We start from the raw sequence: 12,692 nt of genomic DNA, 5'->3' as shown, positions 1-12,692 counted from the left end.
AAGAAACAAAGTGATTATATTGATAGATTAAGAAAGGAAGGAAGGTAGGAAGGTAGGTAGGTAGGTAGGTAGGTAGGTAGGTAGGTAGGCAGGCAGGTAGGCAGGTAGGTAGGTAGGAAGGAAGGAAGAGGGTGTGAGAGAAGTCAGAGAGGAGGGAAAGAAGCAGGAGAGAGGAAGAAGGAAGGACAGAAAGGAGGAGGGTGGATAGGGTGGGGAAGGATGGTAAGGAAAGAAGGAGGAAGAAAAAGGAAGGAAGTTTAAAGAAAGAAAAGTTAGTGAGTTCCATCAATAACAAAGACTTCAATTAAATCCCCAGAGAAGGATGAAAATATTCATGTATTTCTTATTGTCCACTCTTAGAAACCATTTAGACAGGCATATTATGACTCTTTAAAAAAACAACAACACTGAATAATTTGTGTGAGAGGGAGAAATGGGGTTAGGGAGAAAAAAAAATAATATAGCAAGAAGTAAAACATTTCATGGGCCAGCAATAGCTTATCAAAAATGAACAGAACATATGTACCAAAGAAAAGGAACCTATTTTACATGATCAACAAAAAAAAAGGAAAATAACATCACATTTTTCACAAGGACACAATTTTAATAATGACTTATATTAAGATGCAACGTCTGCTAAATTATAAAAATTGCTTAAAAAATATATCGACTCAATTATACTCATTTCCTTTCCTTTATGTATTGACATTTTTCAAATACTGCATATTGAAATAAATTCAAAACATGATCATTACAACATGTGGCAAATAACTTCATATCTGCCTAACATTTGTTCTCAAATTTTAAACTAATGCTTAACGCATTAAACTTTATTGATGAAAATACTACATTCACATATTTCATAAAACCAGAGCTAGAAGGGGCCTTAGAAAATAATCACACTTGCATGAAATGCTGACAAATAATTTACATTATCATTTCTACACAGTATTCTGTTCACACCATGTATTAATCTTGACATTATCAATTATAATTGCGGATACACTGATGTTGAACTTACAATTTAATACTTAAAGTCATTGTTCCTGTCCATCAACTGATGAATGGATAAACAAAATATGATACACATTCATACAATGGAATATTATTTACCCATAAAAAGGAATGGAGTACTGATACATGCTACAACATGGATGAATTTTGAAAACATGATGCTAAGTGAAAGAACCCGGACACAAAAGGCCACAGTATTGCATGATTCCATTCATATGAAATGTCCAAAATAGGCAAATCCATAGAAAGTACATTAGTGGTTTCAGGGGTTGGAGAAGGGGAGAATTAAGAGTGACTGCTAACACACATGGGGCTTCTTTTGGAGGTGAGAGAAATGTTCTGAGATAGTGGTGATGATTGCACAATATAATGAATATACTAAAAACCACTGAATTGTACACTTTAAAATGGTGAATATCTCAATTTTTTAAATTGAAAAAAATAGCAATGTTCCAATAAAGAACATCATGGTGTCCATGTGACCATAATTAGTAGAATAAGAAATGGGTTCTCAATCATGAAGATATCACATTAGGTGAATTACTGGGCAAGGGAAATTGTGATGACATACTTTAGGGGACATTAAAGGATAAAATTCATGTTGCTATTAAAACATGAAAAGAAGACCTTTTCCAGGAACTGAAATTAAAATTTTTACAAGAAGCCAAAATCCTCAAGTGACATAATCATCCCAATGTTGTCAAACTTATAGGAGTTCGCACACAAAGACAGCCTATCTACATTTTTAAGGAACTGGTTCCAGGAGGCGGTTTCCTCTCCTTTCTGAGAAAGAAGGATGAACTAAAACTCAGTTAGTGAAATTTTCGTTAGATGCTGCTTCTGGATGGCGTATCTCGAGTAAAAATTGTATGCACAGGGACCTTGCTGCAAGAAACTGCCTGGAGGTGAAAATAATGTTCTGAAAATCAGTGACTTTGGAATGTCTCGTCAAGAGGATATTGGTGTATATTCATCTTCTGACTTAAAGCAGATTCCCATTAAATGGACAGCACCAGAAGCTCTTAATTATGGGAGATATCGTTCTGAGAGTGACGCATGGAGCTTTGGCATCCTCCTCTGGGAGACCTTCAGCTTAGGGGTCTGTCCATACCCTGGAATGACAAATCAGCAAGCACAAGAGCAAGTGGAAAGAGGATACTGGATGTCAATCTCTCAGCAGTGTCCAGAAAATATTATAAAATAAAGCTGAAGTGCTGGGATTACAAATTTGAAAATTGCCCCCAAGTTCAATGAACTTCAGAAAAAGCTAGCTACCATCCAGAAGAGATTCATATAGCGATGAAACAGTGCCACATTCAGTCTTTGGGACCCTATCTTCAGCAGAGTAATAGTTTTCTTCTCATTAACACTGAATTTATATCACATTACCTGCAACATTCTCCAAAGTTTATTTTTTTGACTAACTTCTTAAAAAATATGTGCCACTTTAACCACCATAAATACGAAAGTATAGGTTCTAAATGTAAAGGGTCACAGAGATCTGTCTTTTTCACACCTAGGACTGTTGATGTTTCTCAAAAACATTGTCTACTTCAGGCTCAGTTCAGTCTGCTGATACTATTGGCACTATGAACTGTACTGGTAATATCACATTTGTAGGATACATTCAAATAAAAGGTGGTCATCTACTCTGTTGAGGCAAGAATACATTTGTAAACATCATTTTGCACTGGTAATTATTTGGACCTCCTAGGTTTTCCTTTTTGCCTGAAATAAGTTTTGTATTAGGAAGGTTATTTCCCTATGTTCCGCCATGCCTTCCTCTTTGTCAGGCATCAGAACAGTATGCATGGAAAGTCCTTAAAGAGTACTCTCAAAGAGTTGAGGCAGTTGACTCTAAATGATGTTCTAAAGAGCTGTGACAGAAAGAGGCAAGTTTGAAAAAGTAAGGTGATCTGGAAAAAAGAGTAGGTGATCAAAGTGGAGAAGGCAAATATAAAATCTTATCAGAGGGATGCCTTTATAAATACATGCTTTTTAAGTTTATGGACAAATACACCCAAAAGGTTCTAAGAAATGTCTCAGTAGTTCATGGATTCCTCCTAAAAACAGCCATTTTGATAGCAATAAAAACATTTTAGGAGGAACTATAAAATACAAATCCACCAAAATAATAGCTTACTCATGGTTAAGTGTCTTTACCTCAAAGGAGGCATCCCAGAATTGTACTCCCTGCATTTGTATTGGCGTCTGAAGCTGTTGGGATTTAATGATCCTAGTGTGTGTGTTCCCCCACCCCACAGACACACACAAACACTACAGGTAAAAAGGAATATAAGAATAAAGTTGATGTTTAAAATGTCAAGTGAACATTTATAAGGAAGAAAGAAATTATAAACAGAAAGACATAGAGACAGCCATCCTGATTCCACTTTATACTTTCATTTGCCCTTATACTACAACCTAGGAACTCTCATAGCAAACAATGCCCGAGATGTTCCTTGTAGATGAAATGTAAAAGAGTTAAAACAGACTCTGTTGACATGAATCTTAACTGGACCCAAGGATGCCTCTCAGGATAAATGTGTGCAGAGGACAGTCACACTCAGGGGCAAAGATGGCACAGGAGCCATTTGTAAGGACTCATGCCCATGTCCAGATATGTATGTATATATATATTTTTTTCTTAAAAAAAAAAAAAACAAAAAAAAAAAACAGCACCTTAGTGAATATTTGTCTACTTAGAAGAAGAGCAAGGAACAGAAAATTCCTCTTGCCCCTCAATTGTGTAGTGCCTATGGATATCAGTACACAGAACCCATATCCAGTGCTTTTTAAAAGTATAAAGGATAATGTAGAGAAAAATGTTTTGTGTCTATCATTTCAATCTCCCAACAAGAATTTCAAACATACTTAATGATTACTATAAACTGAAATAAAAGCATAATAAATCTACCCTCAGGAAATATGTTGCAGCATAAAAATACAACTTCTTTTTAATCGGTATGGTTTCCCTTTCTATCAAATAGTGTAAGTAAACTGAACCTTCTTTGATGGCAAAAAATTGTTCACAGTAATCCCAGAGAAAAACACTTATACTACCTCTGCACACAGCTTTCCATATAAAGTGAACAGAGTATCTAAACCATCCCAGGTAATAAATAAAAATATTTCATTGTTTGATTAGTAGTAAAGAACACATAGCCTCCAACAAAATCACAATCTAAGGAGGTAGATATGTAACATACTCATATATGCATAGGAACCAGTGACAAGCTCACATGTAAGCAATGGCTACCCTAACATACTCCCTATGCCCGTCCATATTATCACCATCTAGGGATATGCCTCAGAATGGCAATACAATCCTAAAATAAGAAATTTGAGAGAGCTTAGGTCATCAATTTTCAAGTATGGGCTGAAGAAAAAAAAAAAAGCAGCTTAGAGCAGGAATTACAAAAATCAATGTCTACAGGGGTTAGTGATGTAATGGAAACAAATGAAATGAGGTAAGTGGGGACTGACTGAAGTGAATGGTTTTAACTGTGGGGGTGAGGGTATTGCTCTGTGTGGGTAGCACTTGGGCAGGTTTGATTATTACCATGCAGAAATCAGGACACAATGTTATCAGATGTTCTAATTCTTCAAGGGAAACTGAAATTTGGACTTGTCAATTCTTCTGATTGCTAAATAAAACTCGTTTTTTTGTTGTTGTTGTTTTGTTTTTTTTTAAAATTAACTTCGTGTGAAGCTAAAGAGGTACATTTAACCAGTCACAATTTGCCCAGGGGCTGAGAATTTGCCAATCTTGGGTTCAGAAGACAGAAGAGTTTGGTTACACATATGACAATGGAAATGAGAAACAGACCTACCAAATATACTGGGCCTTGTTGGAATGGAAGATTAGAATAGGAATATAGTAAATTAAAAATACAGTTGCATAGGATAGGAGATGAGGGCTACAAATATTAAATTAAAATTGAGAAGACAAAAATGAGTTTTTAGAGGACAATCTTAATAGGCAGGTATTTATTAATTTATTTATGTTATTTATTTATTTGGGTGCTGGGAATTGAATCCATGGGCACTTTACCACAGAACTACCACCCCAGGCCTTATTTTTATTTTTATTTTGAGACAGGATCTTGCTAAGTTGCTTAGGGCCTTGCTAAATTGCTAAGGTTGGCCTCAAACTTGTGATCATCAATAAGCAAGAATTTTTAAGGAGTAAGACAGAATAAAAGGTTAAACACAAAGCAGCTAGTAATTTTCAAAAGACTAAATCAAGAACAGGCAAGATACAATTGGACAAAAACTTTATAGTTAACAAAAGATGCAGAGAACAGGCAGAATTTGCAACTAAAAATAGTAGTCACAACAGGAAGACAGATACTGAAAGGAGTTTAATCTGGGTCACATTTATGTATTTTCAAATTAGTTCTAATGTGATTATTTTAATGTTTCTAAAATCAGAGTGACAGATACAAATCAATGTCATTTCTCTAGCTTTTCTCCTGAACTGTTCTAAAAATCAATAATGAAATCTTAAAATTAGTGACATCTTTTATGACATATGTTATCAGCTCTCCTTTCTGTTGAATAGAAAATAAATTCAAAGGTGAGCAGGGGCAGCAGATTTAGAAGCAGCTTGCAGGTAGACAATGCCAATCAACAATGATGAGATCTTTAAAGGAAAAGGAAGGAAAAACAGAAGACTTGTCCAACAGCTGAATGAATTCAAATAGAAAGAGGCAGCCAGAAAGCAACCAAGTGAGAAGAAAAGGACGAATCAACCAGAGACTAACAAAAGTTAGGAGTCTATCCAAGAAGAAAGTATATACACAGTTTTCAGCAAGAAGACTGAACAAGCTTCATATATCTTTACAAGGACATCTGAATCTAGAAGCCAGTTTTTTTCATAACTTTCCTCCTGAGGGAAACTCATGGTCAGTGTAAGAACAACTCAAAAAAAATATTTAGCATAATCCTCACATAAAAAATAATACTTAGGAACTGAATAAGAAAGATGTATAAAATTATGGTGAAAGTTGTCACTGACAATGGTGGTCCCATTCCTATGAAGATTTGAGAAGGATTTTTGTTTCTTTAACAAAGATCAAATGTGAAAGCAAAATGCCAAGTTAAAAGCAAGATTAAGATAGTCAGGTGTGATGGCACATTCCTGTAATTCCTGAAGAAAGAGTATTGCAAGTTTAAGGCCAGCCTCAACAACTTACAGTACCCTCATCAACTTAGTTAGACCCTGTCTCAAAATTTAAAAAATAAGCCAAGCATAGTGTTGCACACCTGTAATGCCAGTGATTTGGGAGGTTAAAGCAGGAGGACTCCAAGTTTGAGGTCAGACTCAGCAACTTAGCCTTGAGGCCTTAAGGAATGTAGTGAGACACTATCTCAAAATAGAAAATAAAAAACAAATAAAATGTGCTGTGGATGTAGCTCAGGGGTAAAGCACTCCTGAGTTCAATCCCCAATACCAACAAATAAAAATAAAAAGGACTGGGTATATGGCTCAGTGGTAAAGCACTCTGGGTTCAATCATCAGTAACAAAACAAAAGGTTTAGAATTAAAAGAATAAAGTTTAGGAATTTAGAGAGATTGAGGGTGGGCTAGAACCGAAGGATGGGCAACAGTATTTCTTTTACAATCTTCCTAATCAAAAAAAAAAAAAAAAAAAAAAAAAAAAGCTACTAAATTTTATATTCTTTCAGATCGCTTGTTTATTCTGCTCTACTACTTATGTAACAAGCACAGACTAACAAAGCAGAAAAGGCACACCACTATCAGGAGGTCACCAACCTAGCAACCTTAAATCCCTGCTTTGCAGCCAAAATAAATAAGACAAAATCCACACCCTAAAGCCCTTATTCTAATACTGAATTAGCTCTCAGACATTTCTCACTTATACTTTAAACAACTATGAATAACCTTGGTTATCTATCTGGTTGCATAAAAATAATTGCAGCAGACAATAACACTAGGAAGAAGGTATAGAGAGCAGGTATACTTAATATCATTAAGAAGTGACAGCTAAAATGAAAGCAATAAAATGGACAATAAGAAAGCATAGTCAAAAGCTTCATGTATGTCTATTTGGAACTATTAAATGTAAGGGCAAATCACCCTACAGACTTCAATAATCCTAAAGCATCACCCAAAAAAAGGCTATATTAGAGTCTAAACACTCCATCCACTAAGATAGACATATAATTTACTTAAGATGTTTAAAACACTTTTTATCTCACATAAAACCTAAATGTATTGCCTTGAAAACAAAGTTATATGTTTAAATTCTATAACTAAAAGCACAGGCCTTATTTTCTGACTTTGCAAAACATGGACAGTACTAGAAAAAGAGGCACAAAAACTTAAAAACCTCTGGATAACACATTTACCTAACAAGGCAAAAAGAAGAACAGACAACAAAGACTTGGATTTGAGTACTGGCTCAGTTAGCTAATATCTCTGTGACCTTCTTTAATGCAAATACCATCAAGACTTATAGGGCTACAGGCATTTTAAAAAAGGTAATTAATTATTCAGAAAATATGTGAATGAGTGGTGAAGAAAAAGCCAGATGTTCTTATATACATCCAATGCTTCCCCCACTCCCTAAGTGTGGCTAATCAGTAGGTTTAAAATGAAATCAGCTTAAAAATAACTACAAATCTTATTCTGCATCTGCACCCAAATACTTGGTCATTATATTTAGATGAAAAATTCAAGCAGTTTTATCTTGCAAAATTGATTTCATTTCTTCAATATTTTCAGATCTCATTTCATATTTCTATCTTTAAATGAAAAGGACGTACACTCACCTTGACTGAAAGTCTTCATTATCTGTGCTTGTCCGAGGACTTATGAGTAGATGACAAATTAAGGGAAAACAACTTTGGGGGGGGGGGGGTAGAATAGTATCCCACCTTTTAATACAATTCCTCACTTGCAGACCTGACTGGCTCAGACCAGACTGGTCGCCTCAAACTCTTACCAGCTCTACTCATCTGCTACATCATTTTGCCCCTCTATTCACCATGCTCCCAGTCGAAGGCCCTCTATTCCTTTTTAGCCTCTTGGTGACAATACTGAGTGGCTATAAATTCCTTGGTGGCAAAAGACATCTCAGTCACCACGGAAATTTAAAACAAAAACAAGAACAGAAATCTCCCACTTTCAGATTTCATACATTTGAGAAGACTAACCGGAAAGTTCATTTTAAAACTAATAAGCCCAAAGTATTTAGACTTTCATACTACAAAATGTATAATTTTAAACGTGATGGGTACCAGAGCTTTCCATTAAACCTACTGAAAATTATTAATTAATATTAAGATGAAAAGGATATTGTTTCTTCTCTTCCTTTCCTCCTGAACTGTCCCGTTTCTCTTTCTTTTCTATCTTTTCTTTGTCATGTCTGGACTCCTATAAGGAATGGTGGAGTTAGTTGGGGAGGGGAAAACCATATACGTTAAAAAACAATCAGCTCAAAATCCCTTTTTCATCACATGATAGCCATAATGTTTCTTCAAAAACTTAAAATAACACCAAAAGCACAAACAATAAAAGAAAAAATACATTGAACTCAGTCAAAAACATTTTTATGTATTGAAGGACACATCACAAAAATGAAATGAAAAGAGCCTATGGAATGAGAAAAAGTATCTGCAAACTATGCCAGGGATATATATAAATTACATTTTAAAAATCTCTCGCAACTGAGCAACAAATAGACAAACAACTCAATTTTAAGATGGCCAAAACATTCTGAATAGATTTCTCCAAAGATATACAAATGGTCAACAAACACACAAAAATGTTTAACATCGTTAATCATTAAGGAAATGCAAATAAGAACTATGAGATAGGACTTCATACCCACTAGGACGGCTATAAAAAAGCAAAAAAGCAAAAATTAACCAGCTTTGACAAGAATGTAGAGAAATTTACACCCTGATACACTGCTGGTAGAAACGTAAACTCTAGCTGCTGGGGAAAACATTTCGACAATTCCTCAAAAAGTTAAACATAAAATTATTATATAACCTAGAAATTCCACTCCCACGTGTACACCCAAAGAGAATTAAGTACTTCATAGCAGCACATAATTGCCTATGGTAGCACTATTCATAACTGTCAAAAGGTAAAAACCCATCAACTGAAAAATGGATGAACAAATGTGGCATATTTATATAATGGAATGTTATTTACTCATAAAAAGAAATGAAGTGATAAAAGATGCTACAACATGGAAGAACCCCAAAAACGTTATGCTGAGTAAAAGAACACAGACATAAAGGCCATAGTAATGTATAATTCCATTTGCATGAAATATTAAGAATAGGTAAATCCACAGAAACAGAAAGCAGATTAATGGTTGCTAGGGGCTGGCAGGAGGGAACGTAGAGAGTGACTGCTTAATATATACAGGTTCCCCTTTAGGGCCACTGAAATATTTTGGAACTAGATGGGAGATGACCGCTTAACATTGTCAATATACTAAATGCCACGGAAGTGTATGCTTAATTTTATGTTATATGAATTTTACCTCAATTAAAAACACATTTTAGAAGCAGTAGCCTATCTTTAGAGGCATACAGAATTAAACTAAAGTCCTTGTACTTTTTTAAAACTGCTTTTATGAACTAATTTGCTACATATATTTTGAATATATACAATAATGCTCTATAAACATACTTTAGTAGTGCATGAATTTAATATGAATATCATCCATTAGCATGTAAGAGACTGTACCTTATACTTAATTTTAAAAGCAAATACAAATTTCAAATGACTATTAGGATAAAATATTATAAACTGGTTCAAATCCCATTTAATAAAGACCTTATGACACTGTGATGGCCAAGGAGAATTTATGGTATCATATTTTAATCTCAGGAATGAAAAGATCCGAAAAGCAAAGAATTGTGGGTAGCAAAAAAGAAAATACAAAGAAAGGTTAAAACTCAAAGGACAGAAGTAGGTGGAAATAGAATGAAGATGAAAGGAAATTTCAGAGGTATACTAACTCCTCCCAGTAATTTGGGACTGACTTGGTTCAAATCCCCAAAACACATTAACCTGCCCTCCCCCAATTCCTCTTCTTATCACTACCAAATAATTAACGGGGGAAAAAAAACCAAAAAACCCGACTTGACTGTTGGGTGGGGAAGAGGATCATGTTTGCTAAATTTTCAAATGGTATACTGTTCCATTGTTTTCCTAATTTACCTTCTTGCCACCAGAGGAGATTTTATCCATCTTCTCAGATTTAAATGAATCACCACTGCCTTTTTCTTTGCCTGAAGATTTTGACTTATTTTTTTCCTTGTCTTTCTCATTTGGATAAGGAGACTCACATGGGCTTTCACTTTTGTGTTTTGAAACCCCCACTAAAATTACAAAAGAGAAATCATAAAAGCCTTTTCTGATTTATTTTGATGATTGCTTTGAAGATATCAATAAGTCTACCTACTTGTTCCATTTTCCTCTTTCCGCCTCTTGGTTAAGTCTGGTGGCACTTCACGGTCATTGTTTGAGTGATCCTAAAACCAAGAATTGTGAACTACATTGATCAACAGTTTATGTTTTTGTTTTAAAAGCATTACTTTTATATAAGAAAGGCACACCTAACTAGCACCAGAGAATATCTGCAGCAGTTTCACATACTTCGTAAATGGCATAAAAGACAAGCAGGGCTGGTAGAGATTACTAGGCTGAAGATCCTTATTACTGTAGAAGATGCAAACACACTTTAGAGTGAAAATATCAATTAAAACTCAAAACAACCAACTGCTATGGAGCAAACTAGTATTTTTTGAAAGGCAAACACACTACACACTACTATACGCAATAATCAACTTTCCAAACTAATTTTAAAAAAGTACAAACCCTTTTCCGCTCTTTCCTGTCCTTTTCATCTTTTTTCTCTCTTTCTCTGGATCTTTCCCTTGACTTGTCCAAATCTTTCTTGTCCATTTCTCTCTCCTTACTCTTGGACAGTGGTGGAGGAGTATGATTAATGTAGAGCTGTTAAATTAAGGCAATATTACTAAAGATTATTAGTTTTCCAGTACTGTCATCTTTTGGTTTTTGTTTATTAAATGAAAGACAATTGGCAATTAGACCCAAAGTCAAAACTGGTCAGCTGTCTGTATTACAAGAGGTAAAATAAAAGAGTATCACACAAATGCAAAGGTTTTATGTCTTGTCCTTATAAAAATAGCAACTTTAACTCAATCAGTTTATTACTGCCTTAACTGAGACTCCTTATTTAGTAATTTCACCAGCTAGAGTCCTCATCGCTGTTATAAAAAGACCTATAACCACAATTACAAGAGCTCATATGTGGAAAACAATGATTGAACTTTCTCTATTGTATAAAAAAAATACAAACCTCTGCACAATCATGGAAATTTTAAATTCTTACCATCCATTAATAGGCAGTCAATGATGACAGTGCACACAAGTACAAAAATAAAACTGAGCTGTGACTTTACTATCAAGTCCTTTCTGCCTCAGTGTAAACCACATAGTGATTATCCAAAATTATATTTTTTTACACATGTAAATAAAAGCTGCTGCATATTCTCTGCTTCTCAAATAATCACAATTGACTATGAAATTTGTCTTATTGGTTCTAAGCAGCTCGAAAAGCCATCATGTCAGATGAGGGTGATTACACTACTGAAAGACTGAAAGTAATGAACAAATATTCTCTTCTGCTTATTCTTTCTCTGTCAAAAGGCAAGGGGCAAGATAACAACCAGACATCAAGGATATTCTAACTCTAAATAACTGAGAGATAACCCTATTTACACAAGTTATAAATATGGAAATCTGTTATAAAAGAAAACATTTAAGCAACAGTAAGGAAATAACCCAAAACCTAACCTTTGGGTATATATAACCATACTACAAATTTATATTCAACACATTCAAATATTAGGCAACAGAATACTGAGTATAACTCTATTACATAACTACACAATTCCAGATGTACCTTAGGAATGAGCAGAATAGTGAGACAAAAGTCAAATATTTTTACATGAAGGAATCCTTTGGTATTCAAAGGATACAAGAAAAAGGAAGACCATCAGTTTGAGAATTAACACTTGTTTTTTTAACACCAAACAATTGCAATTCAGTTTGCTCAGAAATACTGCCATAGCAATCAATGCAGAAGTATATTCTTTAAAATTTCAAAGTTTAAAAGTTGATCAACTGAAATAGACAAAATGTTTATTAATAACAAAGAGCAAGAGAATGATAAACAGTGATAAAAGTACTCGCCGAAAAGATACTCTTGCTGGGTATGACTTAAATGACACCTCAAGATTTTTCTAATTGTGAGGTTTATTCACACCTTAGGTTAATATTATTTATTAAGTGATAAAATAAAGGAAGAAATTATTTACTGCAATACTCCAAGATTTCTCTAAAAGAAGTATTGCTTATTTCTCCCAAGAAAAGAAAAAAGAGGGGTGTGGGCGGCATATATATACATATACACTTCTCTGCAAGAATGAGGTTTATACCTGTGCCTACTTGAATTCCGTATTGCAAAAAATTGAGAAACTTCCAGGAATTATTTCAGGTATTAACAGTCAAATATTTCATTCTTGATGTAAAAAGTCAAATAGCTCAACTGACACACAATCGGATATTCTTAGTTTAGAAATGTACCCAATTCAATTCCTTC

General features: G+C 34.4%; 1 protein-coding gene and 1 pseudogene across 10 annotated transcripts in view; one reads left to right on the top strand and one right to left on the bottom strand.

Moving 5' to 3' along the window:
• LOC306651546 (tyrosine-protein kinase Fer-like) overlaps nucleotides 1-3,992 on the top strand; it is a 57,885-nt pseudogene extending 53,893 nt beyond the window's left edge. Inside the window, exon 4 of the transcript in view lies at nucleotides 1,510-3,992. The product of the transcript in view is annotated as a tyrosine-protein kinase Fer-like (transcript). The remainder of the gene's footprint in view (nucleotides 1-1,509) is intronic.
• The window catches only part of THOC2 (THO complex subunit 2), a gene marked incomplete at its 3' end in the record, with an annotated part of 110,517 nt that overhangs the window by 799 nt on the left and 97,026 nt on the right, over nucleotides 1-12,692 (bottom strand). For 4 of the 9 annotated variants that reach the window (XM_079123336.1, XM_079123339.1, XM_079123338.1 and 1 more), the window contains exons 34-39: nucleotides 10,883-11,020; nucleotides 10,467-10,536; nucleotides 10,223-10,383; nucleotides 8,340-8,416; nucleotides 7,813-7,858; nucleotides 1,989-2,126 (exon numbers count right to left, since the gene is read on the bottom strand). In XM_079123336.1, coding sequence (XP_078979462.1) covers nucleotides 7,831-7,858; nucleotides 8,340-8,416; nucleotides 10,223-10,383; nucleotides 10,467-10,536; nucleotides 10,883-11,020 — 474 coding nt within the window. Of the gene's footprint in view, nucleotides 1-1,988; nucleotides 2,127-7,812; nucleotides 7,859-8,339; nucleotides 8,417-10,213; nucleotides 10,384-10,466; nucleotides 10,537-10,882; nucleotides 11,021-12,692 lie in introns of those variants that run through there. The other 5 variants (XM_079123337.1, XM_079123340.1, XR_013761057.1 and 2 more) reach the window with 5 other exon arrangements.

This window comes from Sciurus vulgaris (genome assembly GCF_902686455.1).
Source record: "Sciurus vulgaris genome assembly, chromosome: X".
NCBI lineage: Eukaryota > Metazoa > Chordata > Mammalia > Rodentia > Sciuridae > Sciurus > Sciurus vulgaris.
The sequence above is the reverse complement of the archived record's forward strand: the minus strand, read 5'-3'. Positions and strand labels throughout refer to the sequence as shown.